Source organism: Pichia kudriavzevii, chromosome 3 (genome assembly GCF_003054445.1).
Source record: "Pichia kudriavzevii chromosome 3, complete sequence".
Taxonomy (NCBI): domain Eukaryota; kingdom Fungi; phylum Ascomycota; class Pichiomycetes; order Pichiales; family Pichiaceae; genus Pichia; species Pichia kudriavzevii.
The window spans coordinates 359,563-384,991 of NC_042508.1; the positions used below are offsets into that span (position 1 = coordinate 359,563).

At 38.7% G+C, this 25,429-nt stretch overlaps 12 protein-coding genes across 12 annotated transcripts; 8 read left to right on the top strand and 4 right to left on the bottom strand.

The window, feature by feature from the left end:
• Positions 1 to 268: 268 nt before the first annotated feature.
• Positions 269 to 2,668, bottom strand: C5L36_0C01720 (uncharacterized protein; the record flags this gene model as incomplete). The annotated part of the gene is made up of 1 exon (XM_029465841.1): positions 269 to 2,668. One exon carries the CDS (start codon positions 2,666 to 2,668, stop codon positions 269 to 271), a length of 2,400 nt encoding a protein of 799 aa, XP_029321701.1.
• Positions 2,669 to 2,996: 328 nt separating this feature from the next.
• Positions 2,997 to 4,043, bottom strand: C5L36_0C01725 (uncharacterized protein; the record flags this gene model as incomplete). Its single annotated transcript, XM_029465842.1, has 1 exon — positions 2,997 to 4,043. One exon carries the CDS (start codon positions 4,041 to 4,043, stop codon positions 2,997 to 2,999), a length of 1,047 nt encoding a protein of 348 aa, XP_029321702.1.
• Positions 4,044 to 4,229: 186 nt separating this feature from the next.
• Positions 4,230 to 5,273, bottom strand: C5L36_0C01730 (uncharacterized protein; the record flags this gene model as incomplete). The annotated part of the gene is made up of 1 exon (XM_029465843.1): positions 4,230 to 5,273. One exon carries the CDS (start codon positions 5,271 to 5,273, stop codon positions 4,230 to 4,232), a length of 1,044 nt encoding a protein of 347 aa, XP_029321703.1.
• Positions 5,274 to 6,103: 830 nt separating this feature from the next.
• On the top strand, positions 6,104 to 7,345 carry C5L36_0C01735 (uncharacterized protein; the record flags this gene model as incomplete). The annotated part of the gene is made up of 1 exon (XM_029465844.1): positions 6,104 to 7,345. The coding sequence occupies one exon, from the start codon at positions 6,104 to 6,106 to the stop codon at positions 7,343 to 7,345; it is 1,242 nt and encodes a 413-aa protein (XP_029321704.1).
• A 635-nt stretch (positions 7,346 to 7,980) lies between these two features.
• C5L36_0C01740 (uncharacterized protein) lies at positions 7,981 to 9,618 on the top strand (the record flags this gene model as incomplete). The annotated part of the gene is made up of 1 exon (XM_029465845.1): positions 7,981 to 9,618. One exon carries the CDS (start codon positions 7,981 to 7,983, stop codon positions 9,616 to 9,618), a length of 1,638 nt encoding a protein of 545 aa, XP_029321705.1.
• Positions 9,619 to 11,172: 1,554 nt separating this feature from the next.
• On the top strand, positions 11,173 to 12,810 carry C5L36_0C01750 (uncharacterized protein; the record flags this gene model as incomplete). Its single annotated transcript, XM_029465846.1, has 1 exon — positions 11,173 to 12,810. The coding sequence occupies one exon, from the start codon at positions 11,173 to 11,175 to the stop codon at positions 12,808 to 12,810; it is 1,638 nt and encodes a 545-aa protein (XP_029321706.1).
• A 1,309-nt stretch (positions 12,811 to 14,119) lies between these two features.
• Positions 14,120 to 15,721, top strand: C5L36_0C01760 (uncharacterized protein; the record flags this gene model as incomplete). Its single annotated transcript, XM_029465847.1, has 1 exon — positions 14,120 to 15,721. The coding sequence occupies one exon, from the start codon at positions 14,120 to 14,122 to the stop codon at positions 15,719 to 15,721; it is 1,602 nt and encodes a 533-aa protein (XP_029321707.1).
• A 549-nt stretch (positions 15,722 to 16,270) lies between these two features.
• On the top strand, positions 16,271 to 18,139 carry C5L36_0C01770 (uncharacterized protein; the record flags this gene model as incomplete). The annotated part of the gene is made up of 1 exon (XM_029465848.1): positions 16,271 to 18,139. The coding sequence occupies one exon, from the start codon at positions 16,271 to 16,273 to the stop codon at positions 18,137 to 18,139; it is 1,869 nt and encodes a 622-aa protein (XP_029321708.1).
• Positions 18,140 to 18,231: 92 nt separating this feature from the next.
• On the bottom strand, positions 18,232 to 19,803 carry C5L36_0C01780 (uncharacterized protein; the record flags this gene model as incomplete). The annotated part of the gene is made up of 1 exon (XM_029465849.1): positions 18,232 to 19,803. One exon carries the CDS (start codon positions 19,801 to 19,803, stop codon positions 18,232 to 18,234), a length of 1,572 nt encoding a protein of 523 aa, XP_029321709.1.
• Positions 19,804 to 20,282: 479 nt separating this feature from the next.
• On the top strand, positions 20,283 to 21,599 carry C5L36_0C01790 (uncharacterized protein; the record flags this gene model as incomplete). Its single annotated transcript, XM_029465850.1, has 1 exon — positions 20,283 to 21,599. One exon carries the CDS (start codon positions 20,283 to 20,285, stop codon positions 21,597 to 21,599), a length of 1,317 nt encoding a protein of 438 aa, XP_029321710.1.
• Positions 21,600 to 22,055: 456 nt separating this feature from the next.
• Positions 22,056 to 23,336, top strand: C5L36_0C01800 (uncharacterized protein; the record flags this gene model as incomplete). Its single annotated transcript, XM_029465851.1, has 1 exon — positions 22,056 to 23,336. One exon carries the CDS (start codon positions 22,056 to 22,058, stop codon positions 23,334 to 23,336), a length of 1,281 nt encoding a protein of 426 aa, XP_029321711.1.
• Positions 23,337 to 23,795: 459 nt separating this feature from the next.
• On the top strand, positions 23,796 to 25,112 carry C5L36_0C01810 (uncharacterized protein; the record flags this gene model as incomplete). The annotated part of the gene is made up of 1 exon (XM_029465852.1): positions 23,796 to 25,112. One exon carries the CDS (start codon positions 23,796 to 23,798, stop codon positions 25,110 to 25,112), a length of 1,317 nt encoding a protein of 438 aa, XP_029321712.1.
• Between the last annotated feature and the right edge of the window lie 317 nt (positions 25,113 to 25,429).

Below are 25,429 nucleotides of genomic sequence, written 5' to 3' on the forward strand. Positions count from 1 at the left end.
TACAAAGAAAAGATGACAATGTGAATGAAATTAAAGTCTTGTTCCTATGTGTTTGGTTTTGAAAAAAACTATCTCTTTGCTTAGTAGCTTATCTAACAATGATGTTAGCTTTAAATCAAGTGAGTTTATATTAACTACTCGCTAGCCAAACTTTCTACTTATCATAATTTACAGATTCTAAAATAATTATAAAAAAACACCGACTAAACAATGGAAGTTACATTCCTCCTTGATTTGCTTCCATAATGCAATTCTTGTATAATAAGATTTACAACTTATTCAAATCAACCTTTTCCAGCTCGTATAGGACGTTCTTTAGCGGAATTTCACGCTCTTCAACTATCGTCTTCTCGTCACTTTCCTCATCCTGATATAGTGTACTCTCCTCAATTTGTCTAAACCATAAAGTGTATCTTCTATTAGGAAATATAGCCTCTAGGTGCTTTTCTAAATGTTTGTTCATGTTGATTTTATTCACATCCTCCTTGGAGATAACTTCTTTGTCACTGGATAATTTGTTAAACTCTTTTAAAAAATAATCACTGGTTAGATTTGTGGTTATAGGCATATTTTCCATTTCAGCAATTAGCCTAGTAAACTGACTGGTTCTCGAAGAAACGCTGATAGTGTCATCCTCAGATTCACATTCAATAACTTCCTTGATATTAACATCTTCCATTGAAGCGCCGAGGCTAATGATCGCCTTGAATTGTGGAAACTCCATACTCTTTCTCATTTTACCCACAACCTCATAACTGGTTTCAAATATCGTGTCGATCTCTTCTAGTCCCCCCAACTTTTCTGTATCCGGATACGCCTTCAAAAAAGCCCTCCTAAACTCTGACTTGGTTAGATATCCCTTAGTTGCAGTATCATGGGAATCAAATAAAACACGTATTGGATCAATATTTTGGAAATGGAACTTCTTTTGAATTAACTTAAGCACAAACAAATGAACCTTTAGCTGTTCATCATCTTCACTGAGACCATTGATCTCTGACTTGTATTTCTCAGCAGCTTCTGCTATTTTAAGCACTTCCACTGCGTCGGATTTTTGTGTTTCGATATACTTCATGTTAGTTAATGATTTATTGATACAATCCTCAAGAAACTGAATTCTATTCCTTTGATTGTTAATAATCATTGAAGAATTTAAATCAAAACCTTTTGCCAAAGAAGTGTTTATCAACTGAAGCTGATGTTGATAATGCACGGTTTTTAGGTGAAGTTCGTAGATTTTTTCCATTTTAATAGATTGAAATTGTTGTACCCTTGTCTCCCAACAACTTTGATTTATTTGAAGGATTTGCTCCTCTAAATTATCTAACTTGACGTTCAACAAGCTGGAAGTTTCAACTATGTTGGAGGTTAATTTGTTAATAGTTCCATTGACAAACGATTGGGCATTGTCATAAACATTAGTTTCTGATTTCTTCAACAGTTCGATAAATTTTGTAAGTTTCTCTATGGACTTTTGTGGTGGGTCAACAAATTCATGCAAATGGTAAGTTGCAAGGACATCCTGTAGTTGACTTCTCAAGATCTGTAATTCCACATACTGCTCGTAAACCCTACGTTTCGTGGACCTGCGATAATTCTCCACAAACGAAATACTTTCTATAGCCTTATTTAATGATCCATTGATATGAGTAGAATTAACCATTAACTTTTCGGCACTTTCAATGTCATTCACAGATAAGATTTGCGGTATATTAGCATCGTCAGAATATTCGAGGTTATCATAAGCTACAAACTCACCAAAAACCTCGAGCAATTCAAATAAAACTTTCTCTACTTTTCTTAGATACCGTTTCTTCAATCGAATAATATCCAATACAATGACGGTGAATGTTTCAATTTTTAACTTAAGTGGCATGTTATAATTATGTTCTGATATTGCGCTAGCCTTACTTAGAATGTTGGGACCAAAAAAATCCACAAACTCGCCACCTTTTTCAGATTCGGTATCTTCTCTACTTTCAATAAATGGATGTTTATCCTTTTGAGTCTCATATAAGCAACAAAGATATACATACACGGACCACTCATCCGAGTTTTCATCGATAAATAACGATAAACCATAGTCCTGCTGTACCTCTTCGCCATGTAGTTCTAACGCGTTCAATAGTTCATCCAGTTTTTTTTCGGTTAGCCATGTCGACGCTTTGAAATCGTTAATATCAGAAACAAATTGCAATAACCAAGTTTTTAAAAATTCTGTTTTGATAACCTGCATGTCTTTCTGTGCTGGCTCACGTATAAATAGTGAGAAGTCCCAAAAAAGAGACCACAAAAACTTGGTCATGTATCCATCGTTACTCTCAACTATATCCATACAAGTCACTCCTAAGATTGCGTTGTCTCCACTTTGAGAACTTCCAAAGTATGGGCTTTTTCGATCATTATTTAACCAATCCATTAAAACATTTACGTTCGAAACTCTCTGAAATTTCGAAAGTGTCTTCTTAGCCTTAGCCTTAGGGAAAATGTCTTCATATTCGGATAAAGAAAACGTCGGGACAATAGAAGTTCGGCAAAGTTTATTTATCAGGTGGATTAACAAAATACCATCACTAATTGTTTCCAATGTGGCTACGTGTTTCCCCGTTATTAGTGATATCCAATTGAAAACAGAATGTATATCGTGGTTTGCTTCTTCTGGTAACATTGGATAGAATATCTTTTTCAAATAGTATGTACTGAATGCCCAACTTCATTGAGTATTGAATATAGTTGCTTTCTCAGCAAACCTAATATTTATCTTGGCACCGAGGCTTGTTTCAAATTCGCTCTTGTCAATAACAGTCGAGCCCAGTAACCCACATCTTTCTATAAATCCGAGTATGTACTAGATAGAGAACTACACGCACATTTGTAAAGGGGAAGTAGGGAGAGGGGAAGGAGGGGAGGAGGGGGGTTGATAATAGTGAACGGCAATATATAGGAAAGATAGTACAATAAAAACAACAACAATTGCAGAAAACGTCACACTGTCGTTAGCTTGAGAAGAAGGGATGAGCCATTGCTTCCTTCGCAGTGAGTCGTAACTGATGATCGTAAACAAGTAAATGATCAATCAAGTCAATAACATGCGGCGCTGTAGCCATTGCTTTGTTGTCCTTATTAACGAAAGCAGACCAAGGCTTACGAGGATATTGTCCTAGTATATCATCGTATTCACTTGATAGGCGAATCCGATACTTATTAACGTACTTCATCAAATCATCGGTACCTAGGACTTGTGCTATTTTAACCAACTGATCAGGATTGGAATCGCCCTTAAAGAAAGGTTCCTTCTTGAAAACAATAGCGGCAAACATGGCGCCTACGGACCATAGATCGAGAGAGTAGTCGTACTGTTGTAGATTGATTAACAACTCTGGACCCTTGTGGTATCTCGATGCAACCCTGACATTAAAGTCCATTCCACGGTGGTAAAACTCAGCCAACCCCCAATCAATTAACTTCAATTGCTTGTTGACAGGATCGATCATTATATTCTGAGGTTTGACATCACGATGTATAATACCCATCGAATGTGAATAGTCTAGAGCTGTGAGCAACTGAGTGAAATAATACTGTAAGTCAGGAATTTGGAATTTTGGGTAAAGGATTCTAAAATCAACGTTATTAACCTTCTCAAATATTAATGCTGGAATTTTACTATCTCTGTCTTGAATAAGGTCGTACAGGTTGATGATGTTTGGACCGCCGGTTAAATTTTTTAAGATTGTGATTTCTCTATAAATCTTCTTTAGCTTTACAGGCTTCAAGACTTTAATAACACATGGTTTGTCATTGTTCACATTAACGCCAGTGAACACTTCTGAATATTTACCTCTACCAATTTTGGATATGATTTCATAGTTGCCAATGTCTCCCCAAGAAAGGGTGGTATTCTCGTAATCCCAGTAGCTTTTCGGTCTACGTTCGTTAGCATCGGCATAGACACGTGCCACTGAGTAGATCTTGTTTCCGGCGCTGTTTGTATCCATCGTTAACAAATGGATCCTGTTTTGCCACTTCTTTTGGAGGTGTTTCATGCTTATACATTTCAGTTTTCTTCATGGTGATCAAACTTGGGCGATTTCAAAATTACGTGGAGTGCGCGGCTGACTTTAGCATGAAATTCAAAATATACACTGGAATATATAGTTACCGTTTCCGGCAATTCAACGCCAAGGCTCTTGTTTTGATATTCTTTTCTTAATACCTTTGAACTATAATTACTAAAACCAGACCCATTCTCCATTGCCGACCCATTTAGCATCGACATGTTTCCCTCCCCTAAAACGCACATAACTCAGAGATCCATTTTTTGTAAGTGGTTCGGTCGGAGTAATGTATTTCAAGGTACCTTCCCAAACATGCAGCTTAGGAATCCCCCATTCTTTACACTTGGAAGATACAAGGGAAAGCAATGTCTCTTCTTGTTTCTTTCCGTATGACACTAAAACCAAAATGGAACATTCTAACTTATGGAATAAAGGGCTAACGACTATATAGTTAAGCTTGTCAGTATCATCGATAAACTTAAATCCCATTGTTATAGGATAGAGCACACTGTCCTTCCGAAGGGAATCTTTCGGTTCCTTACCGTCTGGCTCATGGGTGGCCCAGTATGAAACCCTCACTCTATTGGTCCACCAACCGTACAGTCCCTCAGTAGGAACGACAACGAACGCAGGTTCCTCCGTTTGTGAGAGGTCTTCTACTAACAGTTTTTGGAAATCCTCCACAACTTCCCGAAAGTCGTTTTTTATTTCAACCACGTTTTCATAGGTACCTGTGTAGATGTAATTGGTGCAACTCAAATCTCTAACCTTAACAGAATGATCAATCCACCCCCATTTGGAATAGTAATCGCCGATTTCACTGTATAATAAACAGCAGTCCCATTCATTAGACAAGTATTTCGTATCCAGATGTTTTGAAAGTTCAGTGAGCAGCTTACTGGCATAGCCTTGGCCACGGTACTCATGCGGTGTGTAAACGGAACCAATAGTCCCCGTCCTTGCCTTTTGCAGTCCATCTTTGGTCTTAACAACCGAATCTCTCATTATCACTTCACATGCAGACACAACGGCTCCTTTATCATTCTTCAATATAAAATAGTGGTCATTAACACCAAGTTTATCATAATCGGTACTGTAATTCAACCAATCACGATATTGGTATTGTTTGAGCGTGAATGGTTGCCCCCATGTTTTATAATTAGCCGCCTGGCAAGCTTCAATGGTTGGTCTATCTGTAGTTTCTTCGAAAGTGCACATTCTCGGGCTTATAGAAAACTATTCACGTGAATTTTAAAGACGCCTGTTTACATGAGTGGTTCACATAACACCAACTTGTCGCTCAGATTATGAACATCATTACAATACCTTTCCGTTATTTTTTTTTCCTTTTTTAAATTAGAATTTGAACGATGAATATTGATTTGACGGCAATAGATGGTGGAAGTTATACTATCCATTATTACAGGGACACCCACAAGTGTACAAGGCAACGGGTTTGATCAACACAATAACTATCCCGCCATTTCTTTTCACTGCCATTTGGAAACTTCCAAAGGATGATTTTTCGCAAACTCTGGTTAATGCGTCTATAGCTACAAAACGTGAGATTTCAGTATTGTTGGACACTACGGGAGGGGTATATGTATTAAGGCCCGATGTTGTGTCACGCACTGTCGAATTGTGTACCGTTGAAGAAGCTACTGGAGGAAACAAAGAAAAAGATATTCGTAGTAAGTATGAACGACTTGTACGAGGCGAATTTCGGATGCGACGTATTGTTCTACCGTCAAGGCAACAGAGGCATTTAGAGAGTATACTTGTCAGCTCGTTGGTTTACAAGCATGGTCTTGATGACAACACTCAGCTCGATGTGACTGGAGTTGAGGAAACTTTGGATTCATTATTGGCGATTTTACACGTGCGGAAATAAAGTGAAATTAAATGAAAGGAAAGGAAATGATTTTTTTTTTTTGTTGCCCAGAAGTGGATTAGATAATAGGTGAAGTTCACGATTGCTTGAAATCTTTAGAACCTGTATATACGTATGTGTATCTGAATCAACAGAGAACCATCTTGGTGTGGATATCATGAAGTTTGCCAAACTATTTCAACAGGTACTTAATGAGGAGCATGTTCCTGAGGAGTGGATTAATCGTGCCATCCAGTATAAACAGTTAAAGAAAAGAATAAACAAGGTTGTTGAAGAGTTGGAGAATGTAGGAATAAGCAAGGATGACGAGAATGTGACATATAGTCTGGAGCTGATAGGAGATACGGTGCATCCCATATTGAAGATTTGCTTGAGTCCATTGTTGCGAACGTTGATTCTTGATAAAATTAACAGTATGGGATATGAATATGAGATCAAGCCCTTGAAAATTGAGGAATTGGATAACACTAGCGTTTGCACAACAATCAATCCATTTGATGACGATAACATTCATTATGAGTTGAAGATATCCCTCTTACAGGACAGTAAATTTTTCCAAGTTTTATATGACGAGATTGAAGATTTGGATAAATTTAAAGAGGAGAGAGAAACAGAAATCACCAAGGACGTTGAGAATTTAGCTAACAACATTGGGAGTGTTGCAGCTCCAAAGATAAAGAAGTCGGATATGTACATTTGGAGAGAAATTTTCCAATTTTATATTGAAAGTGAGATTTTCTTCAGTACAGTTGAGAGAGAAGCAGGTGAAATAAACATCGAAGTCAGTAGAGAGAGGTACTTTAAGTTCTTAAAACATCTACATGAGACCAAGATAGTTACAAAGTTCCAACAAAAGCAATCGTTTCTTGCATTTGAGAAGTTCAAGCAAATGAATTTTGAGGTTATGAAAATTTCAAACTATCAAACCTTTAACAATATGGCTGTGCGTAAAATATTGAAGAAGTTTGACAAACAGACGCATTTGACATCTAAGGAGATCTTTCCCGAATTGATCAAATCACACGCCAATATATTGAATGGATCAATAGCCAAGGACATATGTTTCATAATAGCCAATCGATTGTTAACTGTTGTTCCACAAATTGACGATTATCTATGTCCCATTTGCTGTTCCATTGCATTCAAGCCCATCAGGCTCCGGTGCGGCCATCTCTTCTGTATCCGATGTTTGGTGAAGCTGCGTCGTAAACATGAGGACAAATGCCCTCTTTGCCGAGAAGAATGTCTGCTGTCGCTAACAGTTGACGACTTGGATATTGCGCAGATGAACTACATGAAGATGTTCTTCCCCAAGGAGGTGAGGGAAAAGGAAGTTGAAAACGATAAGGAAATCATCAAGGAAACCTACGGAACAACCAAGCCATGTGTGATAATGTGAGACGCTAAAAATGTGATGTTGAAACAAAGTGGTTAACAAGGGAGTATCTTTCTAAATGTCCCTTCCCCCCCCCCCTTTTCTCTCGTGTGGAGTCTCAATTTGTTAAGTGTCTGATTGTATAATATATCCAATGTATGTATATAAGTATACAATACTATTGATACCATAGTTGCCACTGTTACACTAGAGTTGTGAAAACATGGATAAATGCATCTTCCGTTTCCCCGCTCTGTCACGCTTGCTATCCGAATTACATTGCATCTCTATTGTCAAAATGCAAAAATTTGTACACTTTTTTAGAGTTTGTGCACTGCCGCGGTAGCCGCAGCACCGCGACTCTAAAAGCGTGTCGGCATTATTATTTTTCCGAAAACGGTGCTGGGCTGGTCCGCACACCAATAAACTTTCTGGGGAAGGATTTTTTTTGGGGAAAAAGGTTTTTCCTGCAAGGCTAAGTGGTGTGGGGTTTTAGTATGTGTTTTTCCAAAAAAAAATCCTATAAAGCAGGGTGGTTTCCCACCTTTGGATAAGTTGCTCATTTAGCTTTATCCAAATAGTTTGTACTGCTTGATGCTTTTTTTCTTTAGCTTTTTTTTCTCTCTTTTGTTTCCTTTTTATCTTCAAAGCAAACAACAATGTCGATTGAATCTACTAATTCGTTACAAGACCTTGACTCTGCAGAGAAAGTCAACTCCCAACTCCAAAGCAAATATACCGAAAGAGCAGATGCTCCTCTAACATGGAAGACCTGGATCATTTGCGGGTTTGGTTCCTTTGGAGGTATTTTCTTTGGTTACGATTCTGGTTACATTTCTGGTGTCATGGGTATGGACTACTTCATCACAGAGTTCACCGGTAAGGTCAAAGGTGGGCCTGAACCTTTTGTTTTAGACGCATGGCAGAAGTCTCTTATTACCTCCATTCTATCTGCAGGTACTTTCTTTGGTGCCTTGTTTGCCGGAGATACAGCAGATTGGTACGGTAGAAGACTGACTATTATCTGTTCCTGTATTATCTTCATTATTGGTGTTATTCTACAGACAGCATCCTCCACTGTGGCTCTTTTGGCCGTTGGTAGAGTCATTGCCGGGTTTGGTGTTGGTGGTGTCTCCTCGACGATCATCTTATACATGTCAGAAATCACTCCAAAGAAAGTGAGAGGTGCAACTGTTTCAGGTTATCAGTTCTGTGTTACTCTTGGTTTGTTAATTGCTTCTTGTGTCGACTATGGAACAAAGAATAGAACCGATTCAGGATCGTATAGAATCCCTATTGCCTTACAGATGTTATGGGCAATTATTTTGATGGTTGGTTTGTTCTTATTACCTGAAACCCCTAGATTCTTTGTTAAAAAAGGTGATATTGCAAAAGCCGCTAAGGTTTTATCCTTCTTAAGACAACAACCAGAAGAGTCTGATTATGTTCAAGAGGAATTGGCAGAAATCATTGAGAATCATGAAAGAGAATCGGCATTGATTCCAACACGTTCCTACATCCAATCATGGACCGCTTGTTTTACAGGTTCGCTAAGAGACCAATCGTCCAATTTAAGGAGAACCATCTTGGGTACCTCATTACAAATGATGCAACAATGGACCGGTATCAATTTCATCTTCTACTTTGGTACCACCTTCTTCCAAGAGCTTGGAACTATTAAAAACGAGTTTTTAATTTCCATCATTACAACCTTGGTGAATGTTTGTTCAACCCCATTATCGTTCTATACAGTTGAGAAATTAGGTAGGAGAACATTGCTAATTTATGGTGCTGTTGGTATGGTTGTCTGTGAATTCATTGTCGCTATTGCAGGTACAGTCGATGGTAAAAATCATGAGACTGTCTCTGCCATGATTGCATTTATTTGTATTTACATTTTCTTCTTTGCCTCTACATGGGGTCCAGGTGCATGGGTTGTTATTGGTGAAATTTTCCCATTGCCAATTAGATCTAGAGGTGTCGGTCTATCGACTGCTTCCAACTGGTTATGGAACTGTATCATCTCGGTCATCACGCCCTACATGGTTGGTGAAGACAAGGGTAATTTGGGTGCAAAGGTGTTCTTTATTTGGGGGTCGCTTTGTGGATGTTGTTTGGTCTATGCCATTTTTTTGGTTCCTGAAACCAAAGGTTTGACCTTGGAGGAAATCGACATTATGTTGAGCGAAACCAATGCATTTACAAGTTCCAAATGGACACCACATTTTGTTAATGACATTGACGACTATCAAAAACCAAAAACCGAGCATATGGAAGACACAACTTCTGTTGTTTAGTTCTGGGCTAGTCAATACTCTTTTTTTTTTTCCCCTTTATCTTTCTTTTATTTTCCTCTACATCGTACTCCCTAATCGATAATATACTTTTGTGTAACTGCAACGAGATCAATGACATCATAATACTACTGGATTACATCAAATATATATGACCACTTTTTTTTTCCCCACCTCATGCTGTTTTTCCGTCATGTGCTGTGTGTGTGCCGCAGTGTTTTGATAGAACAGGAGAGGGCGGGGGTTAATTATTCCAATTTAAGGGTGCGGGGAAACGGGGAAAAAATGTAACTTTTGTTGAACACCGCCCCAAAGGGGAAAAATTCTGTGGACAGCTAGTATTTTCCGGGATGCGAAAGCCGGAGACCCTTCGGAAATAATGCAGGGCTGGGCCGTGGCTGTAATTGACTAGGATACCAATTGTGTCGATTTGGTAGATGCAGGTTAAAGCGTGTTTTTGCGTGTTGAGATTTACTGCAGCTACTGCATGAGCAGGTCACCCTTTAGAGAACCTCCAATATCATTTTCCTAAATGTTGGTGTGCATTTCAGATGCACTGCCCTGTTGTCGCCTCCAATGAGGGGCATGCGGAGATGGTGTTTTTTCCCATGGCCGTGTCTAGGAGGCTGTTAACTAGACACGACGCAGCCCATGACGTGTTGGATAGGAGCAACTAGGGGCATCTGCATGTGGTTGTCCTCATAGACCGGAAGCCGGTGCATAATGAGGAACGTAGTAGATTCAGGATTGTTGAGTGTGCGCCTGGAAACGAAAAAATAACAAAGAAGTCTCGACTGGATTGACTTCGGCAGTTTGCCACTATTATTAGGAAGATCCACGTTAGATTTTGAACAGGTGTAAATTCCTTTGAAGTTGTAACAAATTGAATCCCACAATATTAGACTGTACTATAATTAAATGTCGCCAATCTTATTGTTGTTTACGCGTCACCAATATGCAACTAATTTTCCTGAAACTGGCACCCCACCTTGCCCGACATGTTTTCCTGGCTGGGCACACCACGTAACAACAACAAACGATGGAAAAATATCAGCCAACAAAACATCACGTGTGCATGACTTTATCCCTATTCCACTAGAATCTCTTTGAACTTCTCTTGAATAGCGGATTAAAAGCCCTCGGAGAAATGGAAAACCCTTGTACTTTGGAAGAAAGAAATGCGGGGACCGAAATTGTGCGGCGACAAGTGAGGTGCGGCACTAAATGTGACAATGGAAAAACATGCGGCGCGGAATATATGTACGAAGTTGGCGGAATATTGGACTTGGTGGGACTTTATTTTGTGCTTCCATTGTTGCATCATCAATGGCCAATCTTTGTCTGGGGTCTATACATTCCTGGGGTAAAATAATACAGTCATTCAAATGTATGTGTGTGGGGGGGGGCGGATGCAAGATTTTCTTTGGAATACTTTACAAGTGGAAAAAAAAACCTATAAATAGTGCCATCTTCGTGTTTTTCCCATGTACTTGGTTCACTGGCCCAATTTTGTTTCTCCTTGTGTTCAAGACATATCGATACAATTGAAGAAAACAAATGTCACTTAAATCTCCTGCCTCAATACAAGAGTTGGACTCGGCTGAGAAAATCAACTCAGTCACTGAAAATGAATACATCGAAAGAATGGAAGCACCATTGACCTGGAAGACATATGTCATTTGTGGTTTTGGTTCCTTTGCTGGTATTTTCTACGGTTACGACTCTGGTTACATTTCTGGTGTCATGGGTATGGACTACTTCATCACAGAGTTCACCGGTAAGGTCAAAGGTGGGCCTGAACCTTTTGTTTTAGACGCATGGCAAAAGTCTCTTATTACCTCCATTCTATCTGCAGGTACTTTCTTTGGTGCCTTGTTTGCAGGTGACACATGTGATTGGTATGGTAGAAGAACTACAATTATCTTTGCATGTCTTATTTTTATTATTGGTGCTATTTTACAGACAGCATCTTCGACTGTTGCTCTTTTGGTTGTCGGTAGAGTTGTTGCCGGTTTAGGTGTTGGTGGTGTTTCATCATCTGTTGTCCTTTACATGTCTGAAATTACACCAAAGAAGATTAGAGGTGCCATTGTCTCTGGTTATCAGTTTTGTATTACTATTGGTTTGTTAATTGCTTCTTGTGTCGACTATGGAACAAAGAATAGAACCGATTCAGGATCGTATAGAATCCCTATTGCCTTACAGATGTTATGGGCGATGATCTTAATGATTGGTTTGTTCTTGTTGCCAGAAACCCCTAGATTTTTTGTGAGAAAAGGTGATGTTGCTAAGGCTGCTTCTGTCTTGGGATTTTTAAGACAACAACCAGAAGATTCGGATTATGTTCAAGAGGAATTGGCAGAAATCATCGAAAGTCATGAAAGAGAATCGGCATTGATTCCAACACGTTCCTACATCCAATCATGGACCGCTTGTTTTACCGGTTCGCTAAGAGATCAATCGTCCAATTTAAGGAGAACCATCTTGGGTACCTCATTACAAATGATGCAACAATGCACAGGTATCAATTTCATCTTCTACTTTGGTACCACCTTCTTCCAAGAGCTTGGTACTATTAAAAACGAGTTTTTGATTTCTATTATTACGTCCCTAGTCAATGTTTGTTCAACGCCAATTTCTTTCTACTTGGTGGAAAAATTAGGTAGAAGACCTCTATTGATTTATGGTGCGGCTGGTATGGTTGTTTGTGAGTTTATTGTTGCAATTGCAGGTACAGTTGACGGCGGTAATCCACAGACCGTGTCTGCCATGATTGCTTTTATTTGTTTCTACATCTCCTTCTTTGCCTCTACGTGGGGTCCAGGTGCATGGGTTGTCACTGGTGAAATTTTCCCGTTACCCATCAGATCCAGAGCAGTGGGTTTGTCCACCGCTTCCAACTGGTTATGGAACTGTATCATCTCCGTCATCACACCATACATGGTTGGTGAAGACAAGGGTAATTTGGGTGCAAAGGTTTTCTTCATTTGGGGCTCTCTATGTGCCTGTGGATTTGTCTACGCCATTATGCTAATTCCAGAAACTAAAGGTTTGACTTTAGAACAAGTTGACCTTATGTTACAAGAGACCAATGCATTTACAAGTGCAAAGTGGAAACCTCATTCAGTTGACAATACCGACGAGTATATCAAGTCAAATACAGAACATTTAGAAGAAACTGTGTCCATCGCTTAGATAAGGTTGGCGTTTAATACCACGGAATTCTGTTTAATGTATTTTTACCTCAGCTTATTTAACTTTTTTTTTCCAACTCCCCTTCCCTTGTTCCCCTCTTTTTCCTTTTTATTTTTTACTCCTTCTTTTTTTTCATACTTTTTTGCTAAAATACGTTTTAGGTCTATTTTGATTTTTAAATCGCATGGTTTGTATTGAACTTAACCCCCCCTCAGAATCATCTCTTCTAGTGTATTGGATAAACTGCTCCGCCGTATGTCTTGATTCTTGGTTTTTAAGTCTTGTTTTTTTTTTCCGCGCATTGCAAATCCTCAAGAAAGAAGAAAATTTTCGCAAGTGACCCCCGCCCAATTTGTTTGTTGTTTTTTTCCGTCTATTGGCTTCCTCACCTCAAACTGGACTCGGGCAGTATCCATAAAATCTCCCCCTATTACCGTTGTGTCTGCATCACATCTGGGCAGGCAGGTTTACCAAGAAGATGCACTATACTATGGCGGCTTTTTTGTATGTAGACTGAGGCCATGTTGCAAATTGCGCTGTAAAACTATGGACTCTGTTCCCACAAAGAAATCGCAGTACTGACTTGCGATGCGTGTTAGAGTGAACCACACAAAAAGTTTCCCAAATCACCTCTCTACGAGGAAAAACAAAACACCGAAGTCGGCCAGTTTTTTCCACCGACACCGACTCTAGAAATCGGTTTGCTAGCTTGAGTCAAATAAAAGTCGCATTTTACAGCCTTGTGAAGCTTGTCGATTTCTCACTCTATTTCGGGAACCGCTTTGAAAAAAAAAAGGAGAGAAAAAAAAAAAGAGAAGCCCATTTTGAATTTTCACCCTGTAGGGGGGGAAGGCGGCCTTTTTGCAAAGCGCTAATTTCGAAAAGCACACTTCTGAGTGTGGCGGGATGGGAAACATTCACTATTCCAACAAATAAACAACATCGTAGGGCATGCAGTCCTCCCCCCCCTCCTCTCTTCTTACTTTACATATCTCAAGACGGGCATTTTATCCAGTGTTTCTAAGGTACTTATTTGTTTATTCCTGATGGCAACGTGGATACTTATAGCGTGAATCAGAAACGCCAGGAGAAACAGGAGATACAAGAGATACTTTTTTTTCTGCATTGGGCAAATCTCCGGGCCGTTAGCGGATTGTGCTGTGCTGGTATTGATAATACAGACGCCACACTTTTCACTATTTGATCCACAATGTTTAACGCAGTTTTATAAATCAACTACATATTCCTTTTTTTTTTCTTCCAATGCCATTCCAATATACCCTACCTATTGCTTTGGAGAAGGGCAGCAATGTCAAGATTGTTTAAGGTGCTCAAAGCAACTCAATTCAAATATGTGTCTTCATTTCTTCTTGGATCGACAATCTCCGGCGGAGTGGTGTATTACAATTATAAGAAATCATTGAATTTCAGCTTTCCTCCAACATCCACTACCCCAATTACAGCTGCACCACCTTTACAATATGGGGATGTATCCAAAGCTATATCTGAGATCACATCAAAATTGGGATCTTCAAAGATAACTTTCTCAGAGAGCGAAATTTTACACCACTCTGACAGTTCATTCTCAACGGATCATGCAAAACCACATGAACGCCCCCATGCTGTTGTTTATCCTGAATCCACTGAAGATGTTTCTGAAGTCTTGAAAATTTGTCATACTTTGAAAGTCCCTGTCGTGCCATTCACCGGTGGGACCTCGCTTGAAGGTCACTTTATATCCACAAGAAATGGTATCTCTGTTGATTTGTCGAGGATGAACAAAGTCCTTGCAATTCATCCAGAAGATTTGGATGCGGTTGTTCAGCCTGCTGTTGGCTGGGAAGAGTTGAGAGATACGTTATCCGACTATAACTTGTTGTTTGGCCCTGATCCTGGCCCAGGTGCTTGTATTGGTGGTATGGTTGCGACTTCCTGTTCCGGTACAAATGCTGCAAGGTATGGTACAATGAGAGAAAATGTTGTTTCTGTTAAAGTTGTGCTTCCAGATGGGACTATTGTGAAAACTAAAAGAAGACCAAGGAAATCAAGTGCTGGTTATAATCTAACTAATTTATTCATTGGTAGTGAAGGTACCTTGGGTATTGTGACCGAAGTTACTTTGAAACTGAACGTCAAGCCAAAATATGAGAGTGTTGCATTGGTCTCGTTTGATAAGTTAAAAGATGCTGCTGGATCAGTTACTAGCTTTGTCCAAGAAGGTCTACAACTAAACGCGATTGAATTACTTGATGATAAGATGGTACATTTTGTTAATGAGTCCGGTGAAACCGATTTGAAATACGATGAGCTTCCAACTTTACTTTTAAAGATTGGCGGCTCATCTCCTGAGTCGGTGAATTTGCTAATCAAAACTGTCGAGAGGATTGTCAATGCTAACAATGCTAAGACTTTTAAGTTTGCCTCCAACGAAGAGGAGAAGTATCAATTGTGGAATGCCCGTAAAACTGCACTTTGGTCAACTATCGAATATGGCCGCAGAAATATAGACAAGGATATCCAGGTTTGGACGACTGACGTTGCAGTTCCAATGTCAAAATTTGTGGAAGCAGTCGAAGAAACCCAAAAGGAAATCGAAGAATCCGATTTGCTTGCATCTATTGTTGGCCACGCAGGTGATGGAAACTATCATACCGTTATTTTATTCAAGGAAGAACAGCGTGCCTTGGCTGCAAAATTGGTCTCAAATATGGTTGATCGTGCTCTAGCCTTTGATGGTACCGTTAGTGGTGAGCATGGGATTGGTGTTGGCAAGAAGGAGTTTTTGATTGATGAAGTTGGTCAAGAATCTGTGGACTTGATGAGGAAAATTAAATTCTCTATTGACCCTCATAAAATTTTGAACCCTGATAAGGTCTTCTCGATCGATCCTGTAAACGATAGATCGATATAATTTTTAATTCTTACTTATTTAAATATGTACCATTATTATTCTACTAGAAGCAAAAATGGTGATATTAAAGCTGATATGTAAATCAGTGGAGTAATAATTTTTTAGAATGGTTCAATTGCCGCCTACCACTCTGAAGACATTATATGCTCATCTAAAAATCACTCTATAAAACTTAGCATAGCTAATATTTTGTGGGCTTAATTGTTACTTTTTTTCCCCTGAATCAACAAACCTGCTGGATACCTTCTTGGTTTTGTATTAACTTTTGACATTGGTTATCAATCTTAGCAGGTAAAAACCTCTCAAAGTGAGCATTTTTTTCTTAATTAGGAAAGTTAAACCTTAAAAATTCATGTAGTTTGAGTTCAAGTTTTATAACGTGTTTTGCATTGCTTGTTGATTTTCCGTTCTTCTACTACCCAAGTCTATGGCAAGTATGAAAACATTTAGCAATTAATTTAAATAGAAGACACTTCTTGGTGGAGTTCTTAAAACCTGATGCAACAATGATTGCTTTTACTTACACCAGTTAGAGATTTTCCCCAAAAAATGTATACGGGAAAAGATAATGTTTGGACAGGAAAAGATATCTTGCGTGAGGGTGTTTGGTGCCTTCGGGATATCAACACCCCAGAATATCAAAGGCTAAAAGAGATTTCGCAAAGTGAGACTGGCAAAGAAACACGTCAGGTATATGGTCTCTACGTAGTATACTTCTATTCAGCAGTGGTATTTCTATTTTTGATTAAAAGGTCAATCTACTATCTTCTGGATGCTTCATCGGGACTCGGGATAAAAAGAAAATATTTTGGTGAAAGGTATTATTTCAAGCTACTTGCGTTGACCAGATGGATTGGATACAGGAAAATTCCACTGCTATTCTGCAATGCCTTTCAATTACCGTCATCGTTGGGTAGCATTTTATTGATAATGGTCACATGCGTGTATATGTTATGTCACGCATTCATTCCAAATACCTGGTACAGACAATGTATGGGTTTTGGTCTACCCCCACTGGCAGTAAGGGGGGCATTAGAATCCACTGCTTTATTCCCGATTATTATCATTTTATCAGGAAAGACCAACATAATATCACAGGTAACTAATATTTCATATGATAAGCTCAATGCGTTTCATAGGTGGACATCCATTATGTGCTTTTTATTTGCATGGATACATGCTATCCCCTATTACTATCAATCATATAGAGAAGGCGGATTAGAGTTGGTTGCATTTAACCAAAAGACAGATAAATACTTTCAAAATGGCATTCCCCCAATTATCTTTTTGACACTCATTACTGTATTTTCCCACTCTTTTTTTCGAACCTTATTTTATGAAATATGGCTTAAACTTCATTGGATTTTTGCATTGGGTATGTATATTTCATTATTTATTCATATTTGCTCCACCGTCAATACCTGGAAATACCTAGTTGCGACTGTTGTTTTTTGGTTAACGCAATTGTTTTGGCAAACAATAAGAAAGGGGATGTGGAAATTCAACCAAATACCTTTTAAACCTAGTAAATGTCAGATGAGGAAGTTTTTACCAACACAAGATAACGATGTTTTTGAAATTATCGTTGAGAACAACAATAATTTTACTTGGTCCCCTGGACAACATTGTTTTATTAAGCTCCTTAAATTAAAGGCTCTAGAGAGGCATCCCTTTTCAATTGTTTCGTGTTATGACTCTGCGGGAAGTAAAGATATAAAGCTAATTGTAAAGGCCTGCGGGTCTGCTGGCTTCACTAGGGTTTTGTACAACAAGATTCCGGAAACTGGATACGCCGATTTCGATATTTTTATTGATGGTCCTTATGGGGGGTGCCCACGACCAGTTGAAGCGTTTGAATCTATCTTTCTAATTGCCACAGGCACTGGTATTTCGGCGATTTTACCCTTTTTAACCCAAGCTTGCCAAACTATCAAGGAAAATAAAGGAGCCCTCAAATTTGTAAGATTATATTGGGTTATTAGAAACTTAGAAAACGTTGAATGGATATTACCCGAACTAAGTTATGTTGTCAACAGCTATACTTATTTGTTAGCGGCACATATAATCGAAATCAATATATTTGCAAAAGAAGGTATTATTGATGTTGAGAGGAACATATTAAAAACCCTAAAGTCAGAAATTGTTACCTCTTCGTCCGAGGCAGAATCAAAGGGTAATTCTTCATCCAGTATCTCATTCTGTAGCGATTTTGTCAATATTCATTATTTCAAGCCCAGTGGAAGTGAATTAATCAAAAAGGCAAAGGAAGAATTATGTTCAAAGAATATCTTTCTAGTTTCAGGATCTGATTCTATGAAAAAGCAAGTTTCTAATTCTGTTGCGGATTTACAATCGCAGGTTTTTAAAAGCTCTGAAATATCAGAGATTTATCTACATACCGAGTCTTTTGGTTTGTAAATAAACCCTTCACGTTACCAAAGCTCCATAACAAATATTTCTATTTAAATCAAGATATTTATATAAGTATCAAACCTATAGTTGTCAAAAAATCATAAATTCATTGGATCTACTAGACCGTCCCTGATTTTGTAAAACAAATCCGGAATAGTCAATTGAGCATGACATATCTGAGCAACATGATCGCTTTTACTCTGATCGACATCAAATGGGTGTGGCCTGCCTTCCAAAGATAGATTAATTAAGGGATTTATAAACTCCTGGTTGATCAATCCCACACTTAGCTGAGGCTTGTTGGCTATAATCTTTAATTGTGATTCTCGGTCAGGCAATTTGTGTTTATTTGTCCAAACTCCAGCTAATGCAGCACCTTGTGCTTCTACTCTATTAAAGAAAAACCCAGCATATGTATTACCCACCAAAGCCAACGTTGGATCGTCAACCCAAAAGGTGTATTGGTACCATTTTAAGGAATCTTGAGAAACATTTGTCAAAAAAGGGTAATACATATGGTAACCACAACAAATCACAATAACATCAAAGCCCGATTCAACTGTTCCGTCGGTAAACTTGATAGAATTGGACTCTGGCAGAAACTCTTCAATGGTAGGTTTATTGACAATTCCTTTAGAGTATGTACATCCGTTAATCCAGTCCAAATGGGCCGTTGCACTTCTTCTGGAAATATAAACAGAAGGATTATCTAAGTCCCTTGGAAAAGCGTACTGTATAAGGTCAATACTTGAAACCGATGAACCAATGAAAAGTAATTTTTTGGCATTCTTAATGAAGGTCGTCTCCTGAACAGATTTGGCAAGTTTAATAGTAACCTTATTTTTATTAGTTTCTGCAAATTGCTTCAACCCTTTAAAGGAAGGTACTATTGGGACAGTTTTACCGTTGCCAATAATTACAGCGTCAAAATATTCTTTGTACCAATTCAAATACTTCTTCCCTTCTGCTTCAGACATAAACGAAACAATAACCTCCCATTTTCCTGTGGGAGTTTTTTGTACTCTTTCAACGTTTGAATTGAATCGAATGTACTTTTCAAGATTATAGGTTTCAACTGCTTCTTCAAGATACGCACCAACATCACGAGCATATTGAAACCCAGGCAAATTCTTGTACCTGTAATCCAACTTTTTTAACTCGTCACCCGTTTTCTCGTGAAAAGAGAATTGCATGAATCTATTGGTGACATTTGTAAACAACCCCTCATATGCGGCTGAGCTTCTCCACTGGTGTTTAGTAATAGTTTCCAGATTTTCATTTAAAGGTATTTGAATAGGTTTTTCATAAGTTGAAAACTCTAACTTTTCTTCCAGTTCCTTGTCAATCTCATATTTCTTGTATATCTGTTCAGGTTTTGTCAGATCAATTTTGTCGTCTTCAATTATCGGCAAGTCAGGATCCTTGTTGTTGTAGCCAAATGCGCTTTTAGACCAAACACCTCCAACAGATGCGTTCCTTTCAAAAGCTACTAGTTTTGGAAAAGCAGTATTGCCTTTTTCCTCATACTCGGATATATCTTTCAAACCAAATAACGATTTGCCAGTTCTGGTAACTCTTGATAATTCATGCAGCGAAGCAATACCAGATGGACCAGCACCTATAATTGCAACAGATTTAATATTAAATTGAGGACGCTCCGAGATAGTCATGCTTACTAGGTTACTACTTAAGGACAAAAAAGTGTTCTACATTGTGCCACATGGCTTTAGAATTCCCAGGACTTTAACGAACAGGGTCATTGGGCACTTTAATACTGTTTCCGCTATGACAAAAAAATACACAATTGTGTAAATTCTTCAACTTAAGCTTCTCGAATTCACAGTTGTTTATAGGCAGAAAATTGAAGTGTGGCTCTCTATCTTTACTTCTTCTTAGAAATAACGCCACAAACTAGCTGATTCCTGACTCCTTTAAGCTTGCTTTTTGGAGAAAGATATCGGTTCCTACAAGCGTGATACTGATTACTAATCACCTATAGTGTGGCTTGTAATGAATAATTGCTTGTTTATATAATGATTGAAAGTCCTTTTAAATGAAAGAACGTGCAATTCACCATGAAACTTAGATTCAACCAACCAACAAATTAATCCATTAGTACCCAAAAACAGTGCTTTGAGTTTTACTTACAATGGCCACAAAAACCCAAACCTACCAGCATAATACCGACGCTAGTTTAACTGTCCACGATGATGTCTCTATTGACAAACAAATTGAGAAGTTGATTAGATCTCACAAAGAGTTGAGCATCACGAGATCCAATGAGGCAAATATCAATTTTGAAGGTGGCCCGGACTCAGAAGGTTTAAAGCTACTTCCTGCATCTTCCAGGAAAAGAATCGAAGCAGATGGTCTTGATATATCCAAAGGTTATCCCGAAATTCCACCAAGGACCCAAATACCAATTTTTGTTGACGAAGCACACGCTATTAGGGCTGAAGATGCACCTTATATTGAACGTGCAAAGAATGCCGACCCAGAAAAGAAGGCATTGCTTGGTGCTGCAAAAGAGGTCATCCATTTGACTAAAAACGTTGGTACCGAGATTGTTGGCTTGCAGCTCGCAGACTTGACTGACCAACAGAAGGATGAGTTGGCTCTTCTTGTTGCGGAGAGAGTCGTTGTCTTTTTCAGAGACCAAAAGCTTCCACCCACTAAACAACATGAATTGGGCTCGTATTTAGGTAATATTGAGTATCATGCCCAAGTCCCCCACGTGACTGGCTTGCCTGGGGCCACAGTTATTTGGAACGATTACATCAATAAGAAAGATTCTAAGCTAAACTTTGCAAATGCAAACTTAGCCAACTGGGACACACTACGTTACCCTGGCTATGGTAATCAGGGGTGGCATACTGATTTGGTACACGAACACCAGCCTGCTGGCTACACACATCTACATCTTGATGCCATCCCGTCAATAGGTGGTGACACTATCTGGTCTTCTGGTTACGGCGCATATGATAAGCTGTCAGACGAATTTAAGAAGTTCTTGGATGGTAAGAAAGCTGTTTACGTTTCATCGCATGCTTACTTAGATAGAGAAGACCCACTAGGTGGACCAAAAAAGATTGAGAGAGTCCATCCGTTAGTCAGAACCCACCCGGCGACGGGTTGGAAATCTCTCTACGTTAATAGAGGTTTAACCAAAAGAATTATTGGGGTTTCTCCAGTCGAATCGGATTTGATCCTTAACTACCTCTTTGACATTTACGAGAAGAATGCAGATATCCAAGTAAGATTTAAGTGGTCTCCAACAAAGGAGGGCTATGGTACTTCTGCTATCTGGGATAACAGAATCTCACAGCATAGAGCCGTTTGGGATCACGAGGGTGAAGAGTCTAGGCATGGTACCAGAGTTACCTCTTTAGCTGAAGTTCCATTCTTTGATCCGGAATCAAAGTCTCAGAGAGAAGCATTAGGCAAGCCGATTCATAAATGGGATTGAAATATCAAATATTGATTTTCCCTACAAAGTTAAGTATCACGATATATTTACCTGTATATTCCCAATTGAATGTATTCAAATAAATTTAGTGATCAAAAAAATAAAGACGGTCTAATATTCTCATTTAATCAAGTAAAGATTCTCTTGATCAGGTGCCTTAAAGAAAAGTGCTGAGATTATAGTGGATATGGTGAATTATGTCGTATCTCTGTTCTGTATGTTAATAATGACTATGTGGCTCACTACATTGAAACTCCATCCAATGAGAAACCATTTAAACAGTTTCTTATCTGATAAAGAGTGTTGCCTTAACGTTGGGTTTAGTGTGGTGGCTTAGCACCACAGTTTTCAAATTCAAAGGATTATCTGGCAATATGATGCTTCAGCTATAAAAGAGACGAGTTCGATTATAATTTCGTATTTCTCGAGTCAAATAAAAAGAGCTCTCACCCAACAATGACTACCATCGATACATTTGGCAACAACCTTAGCAAAAATTTTGAAATTGTAAATGACCTTCCTGTTGAGCAACAATTGGAAACCATTTTTAGAAACCGTAATTCAAAAACTCCAACGGGACCGGATCCAGTTGGCCTAGAGATTTTACCAGAATCGACCAAAAAAAGATTGGAGGATGATAATATTGAAATTTCTCAGGGCTATCCTGAAATTCCTCCCTCAGAAAATATTCCCATTTATGTTGATGAGGTTTTGAAGATAAGAAGTTTCGAAACACCCTATGACGATAGGGCAAAAAATGCAGATCCTGAGAAAAAGGCGCTCTTTGGTGCTGCAAAGGAAGTTATTCACTTGACTAAAAACATTGGCACGGAAATTGTAGGTTTGCAACTTGTGGATTTAACTGACGAACAAAAGAATGAGTTAGCCCTGCTAGTATCAGAAAGGGTTGTTGTTTTTTTTAGAAATCAAAAATTACCGCCTTCACAACAAAAGGCCCTTGGCAGTTATTGGGGGAAAGTTGAAGTACATCCACAAGCAACCCATGTTAATGGTATTCCAGGTACAACAGTCTTATGGAGTGACTATAGTAAGAAAAAGGGAAACAAAGCCAACTTTGCAAATAATGGTTTACAGAACTGGGATGTTTTGCGTTATCAACATCAAGGACCATTTGCATGGCATACAGACTTGGTCCATGAACTCCAACCAGCAGGCTATACACATTTACATTTGGATGCCATTCCATCTCTTGGAGGTGATACCACATGGGCTTCAGGATATGCAGCTTACGATAAGTTGAGTGATGAGTTCAAAAACTTTTTAGATGGAAAGCAGGTTGAGCTCCAATCCCTTCATGGTTACATTGACAGAAATGACCCTTTAGGAGGTCCCAAACAGGTTTCCAGGGTTCACCCATTGGTTAGAACCCACCCTGTGACTGGGTGGAAATCTTTGTTCATAAATAGAGGCCATATAAAGAGAATCATCGGGGTATCTCCAGTGGAATCGGATTTAATTCTCAGCTACCTCTTTGATATCTTCGAGAAAAATGCAGATGTTCAAGTTAGGTTTAATTGGCAACCTACTCAAGAGGGTTACGGAACTTCGGCTATCTGGGACAATAGAGTTTCGCAGCATAAAAATATCTTTGACTATGAAGGAGATGAGCCTAGACACGGGACTAGAGTCACAACACTTGCAGAAGTCCCTTACTTCGACCCAAATTCAAAGTCTCAAAGAGAAGCATTAGGTAAACCAATCTATAAGTGGGAGTAATTCTATAACAATATTTTTTTTCATACTGTCTAGAGAATAATTAGATTTAAGACGATATGCATTTTCATTTTTTTTTTCTTTTTTGATGTTTTACTAGTTTGTTCCTATTCGTTGCGATGATCAAGCTGGATATCATAAGAGAACAGCCCTTATCTCATGAAGCAGTTTTTTCTATTGTTTTTACTATCGGCTCTGATAACATAGTGTGGCTCTGTTGACAAAAACAAAATACAACTTCAGACCGTATTATAGGTAATATCCACATTTTAAAAAAGTTTAAATGTTGTTGAGACTCCACAGTGGTGGTGGTGGCTTTGAGTTTGAAAGAGCATCTATTACTAATCAAAAACACATATTTTACCCAACACAGGGAGATAGTCCAAGTACATAAAAGGATGTGTTTCTGTGTTCTATTTGTTGTAGTACTTTATTCCAATTTATACACACCAGGCAACAAACATGACTACCGGAACCGAGACTGTCAGTGTTAAAGACAATTCATCCTTGTCTATTGTTAATGACATTCCAATTGACCAACAAATAGAAAACCTAATTAGAGCTCATAATGATTTGAAGATCACAAATAATGGTAATTTAAAATTACGGATTAACCCCGGTCCTGATCCTGAAGGCTTGAAAATTCTATCAAAGTCTACAAGAGAGCGTTTGGAGGCCGATAATATTGATTTATCGGTTGGTTATCCGGAAACACCTCCAAGAGCAGAAATTCCTGTGTATCTTGACCAAGCATATGCCATCAGAGCAGAAGATGCACCTTATATTGAACGTGCAAAGAATGCCGACCCAGAAAAGAAGGCATTGCTTGGTGCTGCAAAAGAGGTCATCCACTTGACTAAAAACGTTGGTACTGAGATTGTTGGCTTGCAGCTTGCAGACTTGACTGACCAACAGAAGGATGAGTTGGCTCTTCTTGTTGCGGAGAGAGTCGTTGTCTTTTTCAGAGATCAAAAATTATTACCAAGTGAACAGCTTGAGTTAGGCAAGTATTTAGGTAACATTGAGTATCATCCGCAAACCACGCATGTCACTGGTTTGCCTGGTAACTCAGTTATTTGGAATGATTATTTTGCTCTTAAAGGTGTTAACATTAACTACGAAAACAACAATCTAGGCAATTGGGACTCTTTACGTTATCCAGCAAGAGGAACACAGGTCTGGCACACAGATTTAGTCCACGAACATCAACCTGCGGGTTACACTCATCTACACATAGATTCAGTTCCGACAACTGGAGATGACACGCTATGGGCTTCAGGTTATGGGGCGTATGATAAGTTGTCAGACGAATTTAAGAAGTTCTTGGATGGTAAGAAAGCTGTTTACGTTTCAGCACATGCTTACTTAGATAGAGAAGACCCACTAGGTGGACCAAAGAGAATTGAAAGAGTTCATCCGTTAGTCAGAACCCACCCTGCAACAGGTTGGAAGTCACTTTTCATCAATAGAGCAATGACTAGAAGAATTATTGGGGTTTCTCCAGTCGAATCGGATTTGATCCTTAACTACCTCTTTGACATTTACGAGAAGAATGCAGATATCCAAGTAAGATTTAAGTGGTCTCCAACAAAGGAGGGCTATGGTACTTCTGCTATCTGGGATAACAGAATCTCACAGCATAGATCAGTCTGGGATAATGAAGGTGCTGAGTCTAGACATGGTACCAGAGTTACCTCTTTAGCTGAAGTTCCATTCTTTGATCCGGAATCAAAGTCTCAGAGAGAAGCATTAGGCAAGCCAATTCACCAATGGGAATGAGTACTAGGTAGGTTTCATATATTAAATATCCTATTTAATCATTTTCGTTTTTCTCTATATAGGACCATTAGTTTTCTCACTTTTAATTCTGTTTAGATTGCATTTGCAAAAGTAGTCGACGTTATTCTTTTGTTAATTGTGCAGAGTGGGATAAAGCAAAATTCAAAAGTTTATCAGAACAGAGTTAATATTTCCAATAAACTGATATTTTGTATTGATTAACCAAAAAAAATTATAGTGTGATTTATTCGCTACTGGAGAGACATTGCTATCTAATGCAGTCCAAATATGTGGCTTTTGTGTTTGCTTCCACAATT